A 23,889-nucleotide genomic window follows, 5' to 3' on the forward strand; every position below is an offset into this window, starting at 1 on the left:
CCACACCACTCTCTTTCCTCCCCTCCAGCATCGATTCACAAACTCCCATCAACCGTCACCCCAGCTAACAATACCCACGACAACCCCATACCTCCACCCCCACCCTCCACTTAACCATCTCCTCAAAATCCACCTTCAACTGTCACCCGAGCTAACAACACCAACGACCAAACCACACTCACCTCTTCCCCCGTCCTCCCGCTTTCACCATCTCCTCAAAATCCCTCTTCAACCGTCACCCTAGCTCACAACATCCACGACCAAACCACACTCACCTCTTCCCCCCTCCTCCCGCTTCCACCATCTCCTCAAAATCCCTCTTCAACCGTCACCCTAGCTAACAACACCCACGACCAAACCACACTCACCTCTTCCCCCCTCCTCCCGCTTCCACCATCTCCTCAAAATCTCTCTTCAACCGTCACCCGAGCGAACAATACCCATGACAACTCTACACCTCCCCCCCACCATCTTCTCAAAATCCCCCTTCAACCGTCACCCTAGCGAACAACACCCACGACCAAACCACACTCACCTCTTCCCCCCTCCTCCCGCTTCCACCATTTCCTCAAAATCCCTCTTGAACCATCACCCGAGCTAACAATACCCACGACAACCCCACACCACTCTCTTTCCTCCCCTCCAGCATCGATTCACAAACTCCCATCAACCATCACCCCAGCTAACAATACCCACGACAACCCCATACCTCCACCCCCACCCTCCCCTTAACCATCTCCTCAAAATTCACCTTCAACTGTCACCCGAGCTAACAACACCAACAACCAAACCACACTCACCTCTTCGCCCCTCCTCCCGCTTCCACCATCTCCTCAAAATCCCTCTTCAACCGTCACCCTAGCTAACAACACCCACGACTAAACCACACTCACCTCTTCCCCCCTCCTCCCGCTTCCACCATCTCCTCCCGCTTCCACCATCTCCTCAAAATCTCTCTTCAACCGTCACCCGAGCTAACAATACCATGACAACCCCCCCCCCCCCCCACCATCGCCTCAAAATCCACCTTCAACCGTCACCCTAGCTAACAATACCCACGACAACCCCACACCTCCCCCCCACCCTCCCCTCAACCATCTCTTCAAAATCCCTTTTCAACCATCACCCGAGCTAGCAATACCCACGACTACCCCACACGTCCCTCCCACCCTCCCTTCAAAATCCCTCTTCAACCGTCTCCCTAGCTAACAATACCCAGGACAACCCCACACCTCCCCCCTGCACCCTCCCCTCCACCATCTCCTCAAAATCCCTTTTCAACCGTCACCTGAGCTAGCAATACCCACGACAACCCCACACATCCCCCGCCTCCCCCCACATCCTCAAAATCCCTCTTCAACCGTCTCTCTAGCTAACAATACCCACGACAACCCCACAACACTCTCTTTCCTCTCCTCCACCATCCTCTCACAATCCCCTATCAACCATCACCCTAGCTAACAATACTCACGACCACCCCACACCATCTCTCTGTTCAACTTGGGTGGCCTTGGGTTTTGAGGCATCCCAATTTTCCAAAAAATACAAACAAACCATCAACCATCAGCCTAGCTAACGGTACCCACGACCAACCTACACTCTCCCCCCCCCCCCCCACCCCCCGCTGCCCCTCCACCATGCCTCACAATCACCCTACAACCATCACCCTAGTCAACAATACTCACAACCACCCCTCACCACCACTACACAATCTCCCATCAATTATCTCTGTAAATAACGATACTCACGACCACCACACACCATCCCCCAACAACCATCACCCTAGCTAACATTACCAACGACCCACCCACACACCCCGCCCCCTCCAACATCCCCAATCATTATCGGAATCCGTGCAGCTCGAATGCACTGTCTCTATGTACTGTCGCCAGCAGGATCACAGTGAGTTCACAATGTGATGTCACTGGCAAACTCGAAAATCGACACTCTTGGGCTTTTTTCGGCACTTTGTGATTCACAAATAAAATAAAATCTCCTTCAAATTAGACTGTGATTGATTGTCAATGGTTTGCAGAAGAAATAAAAATTGGGTTCCCCTTTAAGGGTCTTTTTGGTCTTTTGGATGTTTTGGTCTTCAGGGTCTTTTGTGTCTTCTGGGTCTTTTGGGTCTTCGAGGCTTTTTGGGTCTTCGGGGTCTTTTCAGTCTTTTGGGTCTTCGGGGTCTTTTCGGTCTTCAGGGTCTTTTCGGTGTTGGGGTCTTTTGGGTCTTTGGGATATTTTTTATTATTTGGGGTCTTTTCAGTCTTTGGGGTCTTTTGGGTCTTCAGGGTCTTTTCAGTCTTTGAGGTATTTTAGGTCTTCGGGGTATTTTGGGTCTTCGGGGTCTTTGGGGGTCTTTTCAGTCTTTTAGGTCTTCGGGTCTTTTGATTATTTGGGGTCTTTTTAGTATTTGGGGTATTTTGGGTCTTTGGTGTATTTTCGGTCTGCGGGGTCTTTTGGATTGTTAGGGTTAGGGTTTTGGGAAGAATCAAACAATATCAGGAAGAACCCCCCCAAAAAAAACAAGCTTAGAAAGAAGAACCAAACAAATATTATTGGAGATTCACCCACGGATTTATTGGTCAGCTCTAAAACTTCCATACAACTCACACACTCATCTTCTCAGCAGAAGAAAAGGCAATTGTGTTTGTAAAGTTAAAATGTGTCAATGTTAAAACTTTTCAAAATCTAAACTGTTAAGCTTCAATATTGTTTGACCTTGCTAACAATGCTCACTTATTTGATCATGACAGCTGAAGTTGCAAATACAACGATGGATTGTAATAATGATTCCGCTCCTATCTAAATCCTTCATTATTTACTCCCAACAAAGTGTCACCTAAACTAATGCACAACACAAATCTGGAACCTGCTTAGACTTAACAATTTGTCAAAGCCATTAAGACTTAAGCTGCAATCAAACCATTATTGCATACAGAGAACACGTTCCATATCAAGGGAGGAGGCACTTTGTGCCTCGTTGCTTGAGGTTTTGTTAAAAACCACATAAGATCAAATGCTTTTCCATCATCAATATTCCACCTTTTTCTTTTGTGAAAGCACCAACAATAAAATCCTATGTAACCCTTTAAGCTCTGACCATCTAAATATGATTGCATAAACAGCTAGCCATATCAGAGAGACTGATATCATTTAGGACATTACCAAGAGACTGATATCATTTAGGACATTACCAAGAGACTGATATCATTTAGGACATTACCAAGAGACTGATATCATTTAGGACATTACCAAGAGACATATCATTTAGGACATTACCAAGAGACTGATATCATTTAGGACATTACCAAGAGACTGATATCATTTAGGACATTACCAAGAGACATATCATTTAGGACATTACCAAGAGACATATCATTTAGGACATTACCAAGAGACCGATATCATTTAGGACATTACCAAGAGACTGATATCATTTAGGACATTACCAAGAGACATATCATTTAGGACATTACCAAGAGACTGATATCATTTAGGACATTACCAAGAGACATATCATTTAGGACATTACCAAGAGACCGATATCATTAAGGACATTACCAAGAGACTGATATCATTTAGGACATTACCAAGAGACTGATATCATTTAGGACATTACCAAGAGACTGATATCATTTAGGACATTACCAAGAGACTGATATCATTTAGGACATTACCAAGAGACTGATATCATTTAGGACATTACCAAGAGACTGATATCATTAAGGACATTACCAAGAGACTGATATCATTTAGGACATTACCAAGAGACTGATATCATTTAGGACATTACCAAGAGACTGATATCATTTAGGACATTACCAAGAGACTGATATCATTAAGGACATTACCAAGAGACTGATATCATTTAGGACATTACCAAGAGACTGATATCATTTAGGACATTACCAAGAGACTGATATCATTTAGGACATTACCAAGAGACTGATATCATTTAGGACATTACCAAGAGACTGATATCATTAAGGACATTACCAAGAGACTGATATCATTTAGGACATTACCAAGAGACTGATATCATTTAGGACATTACCAAGAGACTGATATCATTAAGGACATTACCAAGAGACTGATATCATTTAGGACATTACCAAGAGACTGATATCATTTAGGACATTACCAAGAGACTGATATCATTAAGGACATTACCAAGAGACTGATATCATTTAGGACATTACCAAGAGACTGATATCATTTAGGACATTACCAAGAGACTGATATCATTTAGGACATTACCAAGAGACTGATATCATTTAGGACATTACCAAGAGACTGATATCATTTAGGACATTACCAAGAGACTGATATCATTTAGGACATTACCAAGAGACTGATATCATTTAGGACATTACCAAGAGACTGACATCATTTAGGACATTACCAAGAGACTGATATCATTTAGGACATTACCAAGAGACTGATATCATTTAGGACATTACCAAGAGACTGATATCATTTAGGACATTACCAAGAGACTGATATCATTTAGGACATTACCAAGAGACTGATATCATTTAGGACATTACCAAGAGACTGATATCATTTAGGACATTACCAAGAGACTGATATCATTTAGGACATTACCAAGAGACTGATATCATTTAGGACATTACCAAGAGACTGATATCATTTAGGACATTACCAAGAGACTGATATCATTTAGGACATTACCAAGAGACTGATATCATTTAGGACATTACCAAGAGACTGATATCATTTAGGACATTACCAAGAGACTGATATCATTTAGGACATTACCAAGAGACATATCATTTAGGACATTACCAAGAGACTGATATCATTTAGGACATTACCAAGAGACTGACATCATTTAGGACATTACCAAGAGACTGATATCATTTAGGACATTACCAAGAGACTGACATCATTTAGGACATTACCAAGAGACTGATATCATTTAGGACATTACCAAGAGACTGACATCATTTAGGACATTACCAAGAGACTGATATCATTTAGGACATTACCAAGAGACTGATATCATTTAGGACATTACCAAGAGACTGATATCATTTAGGACATTACCAAGAGACTGATATCATTTAGGACATTACCAAGAGACTGATATCATTTAGGACATTACCAAGAGACTGATATCATTTAGGACATTACCAAGAGACTGATATCATTTAGGACATTACCAAGAGACTGATATCATTGATGGTCTCTACATGGACAGACATTCAAATATTTGTGCATTTCATGGAACTCATTAGAATCAAGTGAAATATATGAAATGGTACGTTTTACATATGGGCGGTTACCTGAACATGCCATAGCCTATGTACACGAATACCATATAACTCTTACAAAAACAAATAACTGTGTTCATTGGTTCACATGATGCAATCATTGATTAATGGGGAAATGAAAGCAAAACTCCAAAAGCTCATAATTACCAGATTCGATGATCCAAAGAAACCATGATAGCAGCGAATGAATGTAAGTAGATTTCCCAGGTAAGCCGACGTGCCTTACCCAAAGCCGCATTTAAATTCAACATTCCCTGGGACATTAGAGTAGTCCAGGCCTCTCCTTCCCCCCAAACCCGTTCTCCTTCTCCCTTACACGTCCCCACAAAGCTTCAAATGTTGGGGAAGAAAAAAAAAACAGAGCTCAACTGCGTTACTGTGTGTTGATCTATAAACATTTCGCTCCAATACTTTTTAATACTGAAGAGGAATCAAAAGTAAAAATACTGAAAGTAAGAACAGCAGGATCAGGGTTTCAGTGGGATGAGAATGTTGTCTGTAGGCAAGTCAAGTTTATTTTGAGCATGCAGGCCTAGTTGTTCTGCACCCAGACCTACTTTTGCTGCACCGGGCCTAGTTTTTCTGCACACATGCCTAGTTTTCTAAACCCAGGCCTAGTTTTGTGATACCCAGGCCTAGTTTTTCTGCACCCAGGGCTATTTTTCTGCACCCATGCCTAGTTTTTCTGCATGCAGGCCTAGTTTTTCTGCATGCAGGCCTAGTTTTCTGCATGCAGGCCTAGTTTTTCTGCATGCAGGCCTAGTTTTCTGCACCCAGGCTGGGTTTTTCTGCACCCAGGCCTAGTTTTCTGCACCCAAGCCTAGTTTTTCTGCACCCAGGCCTAGTTTTTCTGCATGCAGGCCTAGTTTTCTGCACCCAGGCTTAGTTTTGCGACACCCAGGCCTAGTTTTTCTGCACCCAGGCCTAGTTTTTCTGCACCCAGGACTATTTTTCTGCACCCAGGCCTAGTTGTTCTGCACCCAGGACTATTTTTCTGCACCCAGGCGTAGTTTTTTCTGCACCTATGCGTACCTCTTCAGCATCACCATCAGCACCAACAGTTAAACCGGTTCGATCCACTGATGCCATTGCTGCATCATCTTGCAGTAATGTAAACCCGAAATTGAATAATTTAGGTATTCTACTAGGCAAGCTTTTTTTTAGCTTGCACGCTTATCTTTTTGTTTCTTCCACTGAGCTGCAGCACTCTCCATCTTCCGGAACGTCATCGCGGCTTCCAGAAGGGATGATGATTATACAGAGAGATGCCAGGTTTTTCCGAAAGAGGGGAAATTGATTTTTTTAATGTATAAATAAAAAGGAACTCATCATCATCATCATCAGATACGCGATTCGGCCTACTGTATAAAACAATTCTACATCGTTCATGGTTGTGTCATTGCGTCATTGTGACGTGATGATGCCGAACCTCCCATAAAAGGTCATGTGACTCATGTGGCATGTCACTCATTTGTCCAGAATTAGTTTGTTTTAAATTAAACCTTGAGTTATATATTTTAGACCTTGAATTCCTGTCTCCAGTCTTTGCTAACTTTGAGACGACAAGGGAATAAATGATAGTAGCTTGATAAATAAATTAATGTATCGTACGTTTTTCCTGGGCCCCCTGGAGTTTGGGCCCTGCACAAATGTCCCGTTGGTCCTCCCCTCAATCCGCCTCTGGTCTTACCTTGCGTTTGCTCGTCTCTGATTGGCTTTACGAGAGCACGTGATGGAAAATGGTCCAAATTTCACAACCATCGTATCTCGTAAAGCTCAATTTTTGAAATCTTAGCTTCCTGTTAATCAATGAAACATGAATGCATACGCATGCACTTGAAATGTCTGTTAACATTTTAACTTACGCGATGCACTTCCACTGTGACGTAAATAGAGCCTGGGCAGAAAAGTTTCCACGTATCCAAAAAGATTCCTCAAATCCGTTATCCTTCCACGATGGAATTTTGATATAAAGTTCGTTTGGTGTTTTGAGGTCGTGGTATGTGGGCGCATTACACGGCGTGTTCACACTGGTGCGGACATTGCGACGGTGTAATCCTACTCACAAGGAAAAATCTCATAAAACAACGGATGATTATTATCATTCTGACATGTAATTCATGCATCATTAGATAAAAATTTGACTTTACAAACTTCTAAACGTATTAAATAGAAATGTCCAAAAATGTCATCATAAAAATAAATTATAATTCAATAGTCTACTTTCTAATTGCATATTTCCACTAAAATGAAATATATTAAGAAAATATCGTCTTCATTTTTTTCAAACCATTTACTCCACACATGTGTGGCCATTACATGTAAACGTCCGGTGCATTGGTGAGTTTTCAATGAGAACCTGATAAGAGATGTTGAGGCAAAGCAGGATCTTGGTCACCCCTGAACCACCGGTCACACACCCAAGACCTCTCTTTGAATCAAGTATTTCTGTGCAGAGTGGTCATTTCCTTGGTTTAAAACTGTTATCGGACATTATAAACATGATGTGCTGTATCAAGTGCTGTGCGATATCGGTTATACCGTCTACCGTCCCTTCGTATGGAGGGATGTTTTCAATGAAACACATTCGAAACCATCTTTTGCAAGGGAGCGGATCCACCAAAATGGCAAATGCACAAACTGGCTTGGCTCCTGACGTTGGGCACCATCTTTTTCTCTGTTTTTCACCTTTACAGGCTCAACACGTAACGCCAGTTGAAGGACAGGATGGATGGCCAGCCCTGCCCCTCACCACCCCATCTCATGCCCATCAGAGATTGGTCAGATCTTTACTTCTCCTCATTCACCGACACCTGCTCGTGTTGCTTACATCCTGGGAAGGAAGTGTGTGACTCTCATGGTCGGGTTTACCTTCCTTGCGTTCCTTACGCGACCCTTGCGGTTAAGTGAAAGGTAGAAACCAGCATGCTGTAGCGATTCATATGCGTTGTAGTGGTTGGGCAGTAATTCTTCCTTGAATTTGCACTCGTGGTTGAAATATCGCTGCATATGGGAAGTAGGTGAACACAAAAGGAAAGGGAAAGACAAATGCAGATATTTAATTTTCATAAAGTCTAGAATCTTAATAAGGTTATTTGAGACAAGCTTTGCAAATTCAATGGCAAATATCATACTGTGGTGATTGGTTCCTTTTGTTCCTGAATTATAAGTACGAGCAAAGATCCTGTCCTTACTGACGGGTTATTTCCACCACTTTTATCATGTCTATGGCGTATTATATTATGACTTGCAGCACAGGCTTCCACCAGGTGGTGCTGTACGATAAATATTTACAGAGGGGGAATTGGGTTGCTCCCTTCTCCTTCCCCCACTCTGAATACCAGGGACTACGATTTTTAAAATCTAAAACCTTCCTGTGCACACACCAAGTATAACAAACAATTTTCAACTCATTCCGTCCAGCGGTCCAGGAATGCATAGACGTCAAACAAACAAAACAAAACCTCAAACACTTCTCTAATTATCAGGTTGTCGGTAGAATTTCTATGTATGCATGGCATAGAGACACAAATCCTCAAAGGTGTAGAGGACAGGTTGACGTCCGGCTATACCCGTGCATGGGAATGGTATTCCCAGAAGTATAGAGGACAGGTTGACGTCCGGCTATACCCGTGCATGGGAATGGTATTCCCAGAAGTATAGAGGACAGGTTGACGTCCGGCTATACCCGTGCATGGGAATGGTATTCCCAGAAGTATAGAGGACAGGTTGACGTCCGGCTATACCCGTGCATGGGAATGGTATTCCCAGAAGTATAGAGGACAGGTTGACGTCCGGCTATACCCGTGCATGGGAATGGTATTCCCAGAAGTATAGAGGACAGGTTGACGTCCGGCTATACCCGTGCATGGGAATGGTATTCCCAGAAGTATAGAGGACAGGTTGACGTCCGGCTATACCCGTGCATGGGAATGGTATTCCCAGAAGTATAGAGGACAGGTTGACGTCCGGCTATACCCGTGCATGGGAATGGTATTCCCAGAAGTATAGAGGACAGGTTGACGTCCGGCTATACCCGTGCATGGGAATGGTATTCCCAGAAGTATAGAGGACAGGTTGACGTCCGGCTATACCCGTGCATGGGAATGGTATTCCCAGAAGTATAGAGGACAGGTTGACGTCCGGCTATACCCGTGCATGGGAATGGTATTCCCAGAAGTATAGAGGGCAGGTTGTATGGGTTGAGAAGTCCCATTGGGTAAGTGTCCCCTGCGTGCACGAAATGGGTCGAGTCCCAGCTGGATTGCACAGAATGGGTTGAGGAGTCCCAGTGGGATTGCACTGGGTTAAAATCCCACCAACTGGAGGTGTCACGTGTTGTTGAAATAGTTTTAGTGTACAAGTTCGATTGTATATGTGTGTAACAGTCTGCATATCGTAAATTGTGAAATTTAGGTATTGATAAAATGTTTTGTTTGGTTTGCCTGGTGTTTACTCTGTTTTGTCCTGGTGTTTGTGGTGTTTTATGTGACAGTCCGTGTATTGTAAATTTAATATATTTAATAATGGATGACAAACAAGGAAAGTCAGGCCAGGCCGGTCCCCCTGATAAAGGAACGTGCGCTAGGTACATGTGTGATAATTACGGGCCGGAGTCTGTAAGTGATGTGGGAAAATGGTGTGAATGGACTCAGTTATTGCAAAGTGTTTTGTAGGGAAGGTTTAAGATATTGCTCTGCTTTATCTCTTGATACGTGTGCACCGCATGAAGAGGTAGGGCGGCAATTCTTAAACCATATGAAATGGTGAAAGACTTGGACAGAGTAGGTTCTAATGTTATTGGAGGATTTTAAGCAGTGTGTGCATTCTGACATTCAGATGCATCAGAATGACCAAAGCGGAGAGGAATTGCACGACGCAGCAACAAGAGATGACAATTATGCTTGGAGTCATAAAATCCATCTCCACAATCTGAGCTTTCCAACCAAAAGTAACCTGGGGGAGTCAGGGAGTAAGATGCTTACTTAAAGGTTCTTGGGGGAAAATGGAATGCCAAGTTGATTATTTTCAAGCCAGCTTAAACTAACTTGGTAAATACTAGAAGCAATATGTTGCGGGCAGTGACGATTGAATGGTTGTCCAAAAAAGGATGTGACACCGGGTTTTGACATTGTTGACAAAAGAACTAAACTTTTCATTACGAAGAGTTATGTCAGCTGCAGATGACTACCACTACCACTCAGCGACCCGAGTGAGGAGAGATACAAAGGGTATGTGCTTTACATAATGCACCTCTTCAGGTGGTTAAGCTAACGTTTGAGGTGTCTGTAACAGTTACGTAGGATTACATACAATCGACTCTTAGAGAGAAGGGAATACTCTCAATGGAATACTGTTCTCCCCTATGGGCTGGTGCTCCTGCCTCACACCTGGCTCGGCTTCACGCTGTTGAAACCAAAGCTTTCAGAATCATTGGAATCTCCCGCGATGAAGCTATCTCTGAGGGCCTTTCACTCACTCACCGCAGGCAGGTAGGTGGTCTTTCTGTCTTCTACCGACTCCTCTCCGGCCTTGCTCCCCCAGCTCTCTCTGTGCTCTGTCCCCCAAATATTCCTACAGGTCGCACAAGATCTGCCAGCCACCCTCTGATGGTTAAACTGCCGAAATCTCGGCTCTCTGCTCACCTTCACTCCTTCATTCCTCTTTTCTCCCGCCTCTGGAACAAACTCCCACACTCCCTTCAATCCCACTCCTCCCTCCAGGTCTTTAAAACAGCTGTTCACCACCATCTCTTATCTTCCCCCATCCAAAACCTTGATCTTTTCTACCCCCACTAATTCACCCCAGATCCACCTTGTTTGTAATTCCAACTTCTTTCCTGGTAGTCCTGGCAGTGTCCATATGTTTTATGCCTCTCCCACCCCCTTTCCCATGCCTCCCCCCCAAAGCCCTCTCCCTCGCACAGATCTCTCGATGTCTCCATGTCTCTCGGTTCCTGCTCTCAAATGTTGTTTTGTGTCCTTCCCCCTCTCTCCCCATCTTGTCTACCGCTCCCGATGCTTTTTGTTTTATGTGTCGGTTTGTCGGTTATGTGTCGGTTTGTCGGTTTGTCTTTCTGTGTGATAAATGTTCGCTCCTTCACGAGCCTCGATCTTGTATACAAAAAAAAAAAAAAAAAAAAAAAAGGGAGTTTCCTCGATCATCGGAACTGATCAAGCCGTTGATGGAACCTCTAATCTACTGAATGATAGAACATCACCTAATTACAGTGGTTAATCATAAAGAGCTATAATGCAGTGAAAACTATACCGTGTTAAAATTGTTTATTTCAGTGTATCACAGGGTGGAAGAAAACAGCCTCTGTGCTGACTGACCTTGACCGGGAGAAAAGGATTGTGATCTGAAGATGAAAAAGGGCAGGGGTTTCGGTTTGTGCAGCTTGGTGCAGACAGCTGTGTTGAGGTTAAAGCCTAAAGGTTTGAACTCTGCCTGCACAACAAAGGGATTCTACATTCATTGCGTTCAGGTTGGTCTATTCACTATTGGTTCGTGCCGCACCAAATTGTTGGAAGTGGGATTTGAAATCAATTGTTGAATGAGGGATTGAAAACATGCTGGAAAGGAGAATATGAAATTCTACTAGAAATTGGAATGTGAAACCATATTAGAAATTGGAATGTGAAATCATATTAGAAATTGGAATGTGAAACCATATTAGAAATTGGAATGTGAAATCATAACAGAAATTGGAATGTGAAATCATAACAGAAATTGGAATGTGAAATCATAACAGAAATTGGAATGTGAAATCATATTAGAAATTGGAATGTGAAACCATATTAGAAATTGGAATGTGAAATCATATTAGAAATTGGAATGTGAAATCATAACAGAAATTGGAATATGAAATCATAATAGAAATTGGAATGTGAAATCATAACTCATTCTCATAATCTCATCATAACTCATAACTCTTAACTCATCATAACATAATCATTGAAATCAATCATAATAACCCCCCCCCCCTTCCCACGCCTCCTCCCCCCAAGCCCTCTCCCTCCCACACATCTCCCTGCTCTTAAATGTTGTGTGCTCTCAAGTGTTTGTGTGCTTCCCCTTCTCTCCCCATCTTGTCTTCCGCTCCCTCTTTTTATATATTTTGTTTGTCTGGTTTATTTGTTTGTGAAGTAAATGTCAGCTCTTTCACAAGCCTCGATTCAGTATACAAAATAAAATAAATAAAATAATAATAATAACAGAAATTGGAATGTGAAATCATAAGAGAAATTGGAATGTGAAACCATATTAGAAATTGGAATGTGAAACCATATTAGAAATTGGAATGTGAAACCATATTAGAAATTGGAATGTGAAACCATATTAGAAATTGGAATGTGAAACCATATTAGAAATTGGAATGTGAAACCATATTAGAAATTGGAATGTGAAACCATATTAGAAATTGGAATGTGAAACCATATTAGAAATTGGAATGTGAAACCATATTAGAAATTGGAATGTGAAATCATATTAGAAATTGGAATGTGAAACCATATTAGAAATTGGAATGTGAAACCATATTAGAAATTGGAATGTGAAACCATATTAGAAATTGGAATGCGAAATCATAACACAAATTGGAATGTGAAATCATAACAGAAATTGGAATGTGAAACCATATTAGAAATTGGAATGTGAAACCATATTAGAAATTGGAATGTGAAACCATATTAGAAATTGGAATGTGAAACCATATTAGAAATTGGAATGCGAAATCATAACACAAATTGGAATGTGAAATCATAACAGAAATTGGAATGTGAAATCATAACAGAAATATGGAATGTGAAATCATAACAGAAATTGGAATGTGAAATCATAACAGAAATTGGAATGTGAAATCATAACAGAAATTGGAATGTGAAATCATATTAGAAATTGGAATGTGAAATCATAACAGAAATTGGAATGTGAAACCATATTAGAAATTGGAATGTGAAATCATAACAGAAATTGGAATGTGAAATCATAACAGAAATATGGAATGTGAAATCATAACAGAAATTGGAATGTGAAATCATAACAGAAATTGGAATGTGAAACCATATTAGAAATTGGAATGTGAAATCATAACAGAAATTGGAATGTGAAATCATAACAGAAATTGGAATGTGAAACCATATTAGAAATTGGAATGTGAAATCATATTAGAAATTGGAATGTGAAATCATATTAGAAATTGGAATGTGAAACCATATTAGAAATTGGATTGTGAAATCATAACAGAAATTGGAATGCGAAATCATAACAGAAATTGGAATGTGAAACCATATTAGAAATTGGAATGTGAAATCATAACAGAAATTGGAATGTGAAATCATAACAGAAATTGGAATGTGAAACCATATTAGAAATTGGAATGTGAAATCATAACAGAAATTGGAATGTGAAATCATAACAGAAATTGGAATGTGAAACCATATTAGAAATTGGAATGTGAAATCATAACAGAAATTTGAATGCGAAATCATAACAGAAATTGGAATGTGAAATCATAACAGAAATTGGAATGTGAAACCATATTAGAAATTGGAATGTGAAATCATAACAGAAATTGGAATGTGAAACCATATTAGAAATTGGAATGTGAAATCATAACAGAAATTGGAATGTGAAACCATATTAGAAATTGGAATGTGAAATCATAACAGAAATTGGAATGTGAAACCATATTAGAAATTGGAATGTGAAACCTTAACAGAAATTGGAATGTGAAATCATATTAGAAATTGGAATGTGAAATCATAACAGAAATTGGAATGTGAAACCATATTAGAAATTGGGATGTGAAACCATAACAGAAATTAGAATGTGAAACCACATTAGAAATTGGAATGTGAAATCATAACAGAAATTGGAATGTGAAATCATAACAGAAATTGGAATGTGAAATCATAACAGAAATTGGAATGTGAAATCATAACAGAAATTGGAATGTGAAATTATAACAGAAATTGGAATGTGAAACCATATTAGAAATTGGAATGTGAAATCATAACAGAAATTTGAATGCGAAATCATAACAGAAATTGGAATGTGAAATCATAACAGAAATTGGAATGTGAAATCATAACAGAAATTGGAATGTGAAATCATAACAGAAATTGGAATGTGAAATCATAACAGAAATTGGAATGTGAAATCATAACAGAAATTGGAATGTGAAATCATAACACAAATTGGAATGTGAAATCATAACAGAAATTGGAATGTGAAATCATAACAGAAATTGGAAAGTGAAACCATATTAGAAATTGGAATGTGAAATCATAACAGAAATTTGAATGCGAAATCATAACAGAAATTGGAATGTGAAATCATAACAGAAATTGGAATGTGAAATCATAACAGAAATTGGAATGTGAAATCATAACAGAAATTGGAATGTGAAATCATAACAGAAATTGGAATGTGAAATCATAACAGAAATTGGAATGTGAAACCATATTAGAAATTGGAATGTGAAATCATAACAGAAATTGGAATGTGAAACCATATTAGAAATTGGAATGTGAAACCTTAACAGAAATTGGAATGTGAAATCATATTAGAAATTGGAATGTGAAATCATAACAGAAATTGGAATGTGAAATCATAACAGAAATTGGAATGTGAAACCATATTAGAAATTGGAATGTGAAATCATAACAGAAATTTGAATGCGAAATCATAACAGAAATTGGAATGTGAAATCATAACAGAAATTGGAATGTGAAATCATAACAGAAATTGGAATGTGAAATCATAACAGAAATTGGAATGTGAAATCATAACAGAAATTGGAATGTGAAATCATAACAGAAATTGGAATGTGAAACCATATTAGAAATTGGAATGTGAAATCATAACAGAAATTGGAATGTGAAACCATATTAGAAATTGGAATGTGAACCCATATTAGAAATTGGAATGTGAAATCATAACAGAAATTGGAATGTGAAACCATAACACAAATTGGAATGTGAAATCATAACAGAAATTTGAATGCGAAATCATAACAGAAATTGGAATGTGAAACCATATTAGAAATTGGAATGTGAAACCTTAACACAAATTGGAATGTGAAATCATAACAGAAATTTGAATGCGAAATCATAACAGAAATTGGAATGTGAAACCATATTAGAAATGGAATGTGAAATCATAACAGAAATTAGAATGTGAAACCATATTAGAAATTGGAATGTGAAACCATATTAGAAATTGGAATGTGAAATCATAACAGAAATTGGAATGTGAAACCATATTAGAAATTGGAATGTGAAACCATATTAGAAATTGGAATGTGAAACCATATTAGAAATTGGATTGTGAAATCATAACAGAAATTGGAATGTGAAACCATATTAGAAATTGGAATGTGAAACCATATTAGAAATTGGAATGTGAAATCATAACAGAAATTGGAATGTGAAACCATATTAGAAATTGGAATGTGAAACCATATTAGAAATTGGAATGTGAAATCATATTAGAAATTGGAATGTGAAATCATAACAGAAATTGGAATGTGAAACCATATTAGAAATTGGAATTGTGAAATCATAACAGAAATTGGAATGTGAAATCATAACAGAAATTTGAATGCGAAATCATAACAGAAATTGGAATGTGAAATCATAACAGAAATTGGAATGTGAAATCATAACAGAAATTGGAATGTGAAATCATAACAGAAATTGGAATGTGAAATCATAACAGAAATTGGAATGTGAAATCATAACAGAAATTGGAATGTGAAACCATATTAGAAATTGGAATGTGAAATCATAACAGAAATTGGAATGTGAAACCATATTAGAAATTGGAATGTGAAACCTTAACAGAAATTGGAATGTGAAATCATATTAGAAATTGGAATGTGAAATCATAACAGAAATTGGAATGTGAAACCATATTAGAAATTGGGATGTGAAACCATAACAGAAATTGGAATGTGAAATCATAACACAAATTGGAATGTGAAACCATATTAGAAATTGGAATGTGAAACCTTAACAGAAATTGGAATGTGAAATCATATTAGAAATTGGAATGTGAAATCATAACAGAAATTGGAATGTGAAACCATATTAGAAATTGGAATGTGAAACCTTAACACAAATTGGAATGTGAAACCATATTAGAAATGGAATGTGAAATCATAACAGAAATTAGAATGTGAAACCATATTAGAAATTGGAATGTGAAACCATATTAGAAATTGGAATGTGAAATCATAACAGAAATTGGAATGTGAAACCATATTAGAAATTGGAATGTGAAACCATATTAGAAATTGGAATGTGAAACCATATTAGAAATTGGATTGTGAAATCATAACAGAAATTGGAATGTGAAACCATATTAGAAATTGGAATGTGAAACCATATTAGAAATTGGAATGTGAAATCATAACAGAAATTGGAATGTGAAACCATATTAGAAATTGGAATGTGAAACCATATTAGAAATTGGAATGTGAAATCATATTAGAAATTGGAATGTGAAATCATAACAGAAATTGGAATGTGAAACCATATTAGAAATTGGAATGTGAAATCATATTAGAAATTGGAATGTGAAACCATATTAGAAATTGGAATTGTGAAATCATAACAGAAATTGGAATGTGAAATCATAACTCATTCTCATAATCTCAACATAACTCATAACTCATAACTCATATCATAACTCATAACAATGAATCATAACTATCATAACTCATCATAACTCATAACTCATAACTCATCATAACATAATCATTGAAATCAATCATAATACCCCCCCCCCCTTCCCACGCCTCCTCCCCCCAAGCCCTCTCCCTCCCACACATCTCCCTGCTCTTAAATGTTGTGTGCTCTCAAGTGTTTGTGTGCTTCCCCTTCTCTTGTCTTCCGCTCCCTCTTTTTATATATTTTGTTTGTCTGGTTGATTTGTTTGTGAAGTAAATGTCAGCTCTTTCACGAGCCTCGATTCAGTATACAAAATAAAATAAATAAAATAATAATAATAATAACAGAAATTGGAATGTGAAATCATAAGAGAAATTGGAATGTGAAACCATATTAGAAATTGGAATGTGAAATCATATTAGAAATTGGAATGTGAAACCATATTATAAATTGGAATGTGAAACCATATTAGAAATTGGAATGTGAAATCATATTAGAAATTGGAATGTGAAACCATATTAGAAATTGGAATGTGAAACCATATTAGAAATTGGAATGTGAAATCATATTAGAAATTGGAATGTGAAACCATATTAGAAATTGGAATGTGAAATCATATTAGAAATTGGAATGTGAAATCATAACAGAAATTGGAATGTGAAACCATATTAGAAATTGGAATGTGAAACCATATTAGAAATTGGAATGTGAAACCATATTAGAAATTGGAATGTGAAACCATATTAGAAATTGGAATGTGAAATCATAACAGAAATTGGAATGCGAAATCATAACAGAAATTGGAATGTGAAACCATATTAGAAATTGGAATGTGAAACAATATTAGAAATTGGAATGTGAAACCATATTAGAAATTGGAATGTGAAATCATATTAGAAATTGGAATGTGAAACCATATTAGAAATTGGAATGTGAAACCATATTAGAAATTGGAATGTGAAACCATATTAGAAATTGGAATGTGAAATCATATTAGAAATTGGAATGTGAAACCATATTAGAAATTGGAATGTGAAACCATATTAGAAATTGGAATGTGAATCCATATTAGAAATTGGAATTTGAAACCTTAACAGAAATTGGAATGTGAAATCATATTAGAAATTGGAATGTGAAACCATATTAGAAATTGGAATGTGAAACCATATTAGAAATTGGAATGTGAAACCATATTAGAAATTGGAATGCGAAATCATATTAGAAATTGGAATGTGAAACCATATTAGAAATTGGAATGTGAAATCATAACAGAAATTGGAATGTGAAATCATAACAGAAATTGGAATGTGAAACCATATTAGAAATTGGAATGTGAAATCATAACAGAAAATGGAATGTGAAACCATATTAGAAATTGGAATGTGAAACCTTAACAGAAATTGGAATGTGAAATCATATTAGAAATTGGAATGTGAAACCTTAACAGAAATTGGAATGCGAAATCATAACAGAAATTGGAATGTGAAATCATATTAGAAATTGGAATGTGAAATCATAACAGAAATTGGAATGTGAAAACATATTAGAAATTGGAATGTGAAACCTTAACAGAAATTTGAATGTGAAATCATATTAGAAATTGGAATGTGAAATCATAACAGAAATTGGAATGTGAAACCATATTAGAAATTGGGATGTGAAACCATAACAGAAATTAGAATGTGAAACCATATTAGAAATTGGAATGTGAAATCATAACAGAAATTGGAATGTGAAACCATATTAGAAATTGGAATGTGAAATCATAACACAAATTGGGATGTGAAACCATATTAGAAATTGGGATGTGAAACCATATTAGAAATTGGGATGTGAAACCATATTAGAAATTGGAATGTGAAATCATAACAGAAATTTGGAGCTTGTTTGGTGACAAAATATAAAAGAACTCGTCAGATCCACTAGATGATAGAACACCCACTGGTGGAACGAAATGGAGCAGTTGGGGAGGTGGACTCCTTATCCTTTTCCGTTATTTTTAGTCATTCTTCAGCTGTCAGTATACATTGGGTTATTTAACAGCACGCACTCTCTATATTCAACATCACTCAGCTTGGTTTGTGGACACAGGAGTTCTGAGTGCACTTATGTGAGACCAAACTCACGGAGAGAAATTGCAACGTGACTGGCATAATCAGACTTCACCCGTGCACCCACCTGGACCAAGTTGTTTGAACGTGTGGACGTGGAGTGCCGACTCTGACCATGTGTGACCTGCTGAAGTCTTGTGTATTAATAACTGGTTACCAGAGATAACTTGCCAACCATGAAAGTTTGAATCAATGCTTGACTGCATACAAATCTGTGAAATGTGTGTTTTATAATCTGGGGAATTCTAATCATTAAAGGTTTCTTTTCATCGGTATTAATTAGTTCAAATATAATAAGGTTAGACAGTGAGGATTAATAAATATTGTTTATGGAACAACATTTCAGCGATTTTGCGCATCCAAATTCACATTCAAATACCATCGCTTTGATTCGAATTCTACATGCCAATGTCACAATGGCGACATTTATGCACATGGATGGGTCGCAAAAGTCAGTCAATTTCATTAATCATAAGACCAGATCGTTTCATCATAGTTTGTGGGAGGTGGATCCAATGATTTTTTTATGTACACTGTATTTGTTTGGTTACCCACTCCTGACATGGTGAGGTAGTGACGAAAAATACAGGTGCAGGCCTCGGCCAAGGTGCTGTGATCGGAATGGGTACACCTTAAATCCATGTGCGAGGATCGAAGTCTGGTGCCAGCAACCGCGGTAATTCCAGCTCCAACAGCGTAAGCGAACGCTGTTGCAGTTTAAAAAAAACTCGTATTTGGAAATCATGCCTACGCAGGTGTTATTACAGGTAGACTGCAGTCCCTGTATAAATGCGTCTTGTGTAGTGTTGTCTCAGCTCTGCTCCGCAGAACCGCTTTGGGGCTTGCGTGTGTTGACCGATCTCCTTGCCAGCCTCCTGCATGTGTGTGGTATCTGGCCATGCAGATTTAATGAAGGGGAGAACGGGGTAAATACGGACACAGATTTTTAAACCTCTGTATCTGCACAACGAGTAGTATAACTCTCAAATTAACATGGTAGCAGATACATATGAGGCATCCCCTCAATATGAGATAGATACATACCTAAAACGTTTTTCTATATTTAAGTTATCTTTAAGAAACCATTTTCGTAAGTGTCCGCAATTCCCCGCCCGCTAGCGGGGAAAACCGGACACCTGGTGGGGCAACTACGGACAAGTGAAGAAGTCGACTTTTAGGGTCTTGCATAAGCCCCCTCCCCTTTTCAAACAGGCTAAACGACCTTTTAAGACACCAGAGATGCTAAGTAGTTATCTTCTCAATAGGCCTACAATGAAATGTTCCCAATAGGCCTACAATGAAATATTTTCGTCTATAGATTAACATTGAAATGTGTAATATTTGTTTGTCGTATATTGTTTTTTTTTTTTTAATGAAGTGATCACTCGAGTTACAAGTCCTGCACTAATGACTGTGTTTCCTTTCTTTAACTTGATGAAGTTATTGGACAAGGTCTTTTAAACCAATACACATAAACAATTTTAATAAGCCTTCATCACACACCAAAATAAAATGCAACTTTAGAAAACAAATGACAATCGAAACACAAAACAAACGAGATTTGTGAAACACTTTCATTCTTGATCTGGAACCCATCAATGTTCCACTCAGACAATTGGTGAGTTGGTACATGTTTCTGCAAAAGGACAATTTTAACTGTAAGACGCACAAATACAAGGAAGTTATCAGGGGTGAATGTGTTAAAGCTGCATAAAGTGACAATGGTCAAAGCATTGTAAGATATATGTTTACTTTCAACTTTCTGAGATGTAGAATTTCTGTTAAAATCTGTTCATTTTAATATGGCACTCTTGAAGAATAATAAACTATCAGAAAATACTCGAAATCTGGATAAAAAAGAACACAGATAAAACGAAATCAGCATTTAATTGTCAAAACGACGAATTAACTTTTGGAATTATCATAGCTTAATCTATCATCAGATAACAGTCCAACCTTAATGGCAGAAGTCACAAGTATATCCGAGGGAACGTGATTCACGACTACCATAATCGGTACAGTTTTCATGAGATATGAAATTATCTCATTATCTCATAATCGGTGCAGTTAATAATACTTTTATTAACAAAGCTAGATGTAATGATACATATTGTTACGGACACGACTTAAGATGTTGCTTGACCGAGCGGAATGGCCGCCGTGTTCGCACAGTTTACCCGATTCTTCCCCAACTCACCCGATTCCACTCGAACGTTGGCCGAATCGCGCTATGCTAAATCAATGAAGGAAAGGACACAACGGCTGGGATTAATGCAACGACACAAGGGGTACAGTTCTCAAGACCTCCGGAGGAGGATATAATTGGTGATGCAGAAACGGGTAGATTACACGGTAAGAGGTAAAGCACAGAAAAGATGGGCACTTAAACACAGTCTTATCTATCCCCGACAGACCACAGACAAACGGGACAAGACTGACTTACACAGGGATTGATGGCGGGGAAGGACAGGCAGTCGATAGCACAAGGTGCACCTTGGCTCAGGGACAGGATACAGCACGGTCCGGTCCAGAGATGCGGGGAGGTATTTCAGCGCTCGGAGGTGGCGACTTCTCTCTCCAAGCTGAGGGCGCATCTGACGTCACCTCCCTCTTCCTGCGCATGCCCAGCGGGGAGTGACACGCCCTCGGCTCGTTAGCTCCGCCCCAGATGGAATCGGTCCGCCGCTTCTATTGGGTGCGGGGGTTACCGGGCTCCGCCCTTGACGAGGAGCTGACAGCGAGCCCCTGCGTGGTAACCCCGTCGGAGCACATGTTCAATGGCGGCTAACCAAGCCGGAGTGAGGACGCACACTCCCCGCGCCGCCGCCGCTGTTGTTGTTGTTGTTGTTGTTGTTCCATGAGGAAGAGCTGCGGGGAGGTATTGGGAGGTCCTCAACTTTCTAACGGTGCCATACAATCACATTCTGGTGCAACGAAGAGTCAGAATTAATGGAAACGAGTCCTTAACTGACATAGACTAAGAATAACTAGCAAGATGTCCTATAGTTGTCTACGTGAGATGCGGTGGACCTGGATGCGACATTTAATGGGGGAAATAGGGGAAGATCGGGTCTACAGAGTGTTGTTTACAGACAATGGGGCTAGGGAATGGGGGATTGGGGATAGTTGGGAAGTATTGGGGAAATAGGGGAATATTTACAAGCGGATATGGATGGATCCAAATCCCATATCCGCAACATTGCACCCTTCTCTACCTCGGGGCGTCCCGACCCGATAAATTTTTACTTACTTTAGTGTGGCACTCAGATGTAGTTCCCTCTACTATTAACTCAACCCTGAGTGCGACAGTTTTACAGATGTTCACAAATGAGTAAATATGTCCCCCTGCGACGTTGCACCGTTCTCCTCACAGAAACACACCCACAGGATAACCGAATCGCGGAAAGAATTCTCAAACTAAACATACAGCCGGTAGGGAGCATCATTTATACAACACTACACTGATATTTACACTGCGATCCAGGACCTGTTCTTTGAGGAACACATGCAGATGTTATGCATAGAGAGAGCACGCATGCCAGCATCGATACACCAACCCACGAGTGCTCTGTGGCCCTACGGCCTTTAATAATGTGCAGAGCACCCCATCCAAGCACCAAAAGCACCACCCCACACACACAGTCAGCACCATCCGGTGCACCAATAAAGTGTTCATAGTCACCGGTGGTGTCACAGCCGGCCGATGTTCTGCCGCTGGTCTTGCCTTCATGGAGCACTTGGCCTTCTGGCTTCCTTCAAAAATAAAGAAAGGTGCCAACCGCGTCCATTTCTAAATTGTGGCCGTCAGGGGGCCAACTATAAGTGGTTCACCTGTATGGCATAGGTGCCACGTTGACCCAGAGGTCCATCAACGGGTGGTGCTTGGCCGCAAAAGAACTGCGGTCCATGGTGGGCGGCCACAAAAATTGCGGTCCATATGGTGTATCGATCCAGGCAGCAAGCAGCGAAAGTACAGGCCCACAACTGCAGAGCCAGCACCTCTCTCTCCTCTCTCTCTGCCCCAAAGCCAGATCCTCGGAGGTGGGAGACAAAAGAAGACAATTGAGTAAGGTGGTAAGGGCGCAAAAGTGCACGCAATACAAGGTAATGCACACTGGGGGCACATGGGAACCAGGTGAGACAGGTACGTTCCTACCGTACGCCCCCCCCCCCCCCCACCAGGTAACCTACATTGCCCCTCCCTTACCCCTTACTGTATCCACAAAACACAACACTACCCATAAACATCTACTTTAGAAATCAACAAACGTCCCTACTGTCTTCCCCGTTCCTCCCATAAACCAAATTCGTCTTCTCTCCCTCCTAACCAATCAAATTTGCCATTTCCAACTCTCATCAAAATTTGCCATCTCCAACTCAACATCAAAATTTGCCATCACCAATTCATCATCAGTCCCTCCTAAGGAGGGAGAGATGGAATCACCCCAATGTCTCATCCACGTCGTGATGCGTCTCACAAATCCACACAGCAATTCTCATTTCCTGCACACAGAACAAAAGAACACAGGTGTGGAGTCATCATCACCACAGGTAAGTGGCTGCGTATGGTGCGACAGGTTCATCAATCCTAACTATTTCCTAAATGACTTTAACAACTTTACATTACCCGGGGTCTTTCTCCTGCCAAACCATTGGCCAACTTACACTATGGGTTCTAAAAACCAATTCCCATTGACCAAACTGTGGTGCTTCTCAATTTGGGGTCTCACTCCCCCGATTCAACACTCGGTGGCCTCGCACAATTTCTGGGCTGTGACGTGTAGCTCTCCCAGCAGGTCTACCCACCTG

The 23,889-nt window shown here is 39.6% G+C and overlaps 1 protein-coding gene across 2 annotated transcripts in view; it reads right to left on the reverse strand.

Annotated features, from left to right (window-relative positions):
- Positions 1–2,557: 2,557 nt before the first annotated feature.
- Positions 2,558–23,889, reverse strand: part of LOC144893225 (fibroblast growth factor 4A-like) — a 426,289-nt gene continuing 404,957 nt past the window's right edge. Inside the window, exon 3 of one of the 2 annotated variants that reach the window (XM_078782961.1) lies at positions 2,558–8,297. In XM_078782961.1, the coding sequence (XP_078639087.1) occupies positions 8,121–8,297 (177 nt within the window). In that variant the 3' untranslated portion in view covers positions 2,558–8,120. The remainder of the gene's footprint in view (positions 8,298–23,889) is intronic. The other variant, XM_078782962.1, reaches the window with a different exon arrangement.

The sequence above is a fragment of the Myxine glutinosa genome, chromosome 8 (assembly GCF_964187855.1).
Source record: "Myxine glutinosa chromosome 8, kmMyxGlut1.1, whole genome shotgun sequence".
In the NCBI taxonomy this organism is placed as follows: Eukaryota; Metazoa; Chordata; class Myxini; order Myxiniformes; family Myxinidae; genus Myxine; species Myxine glutinosa.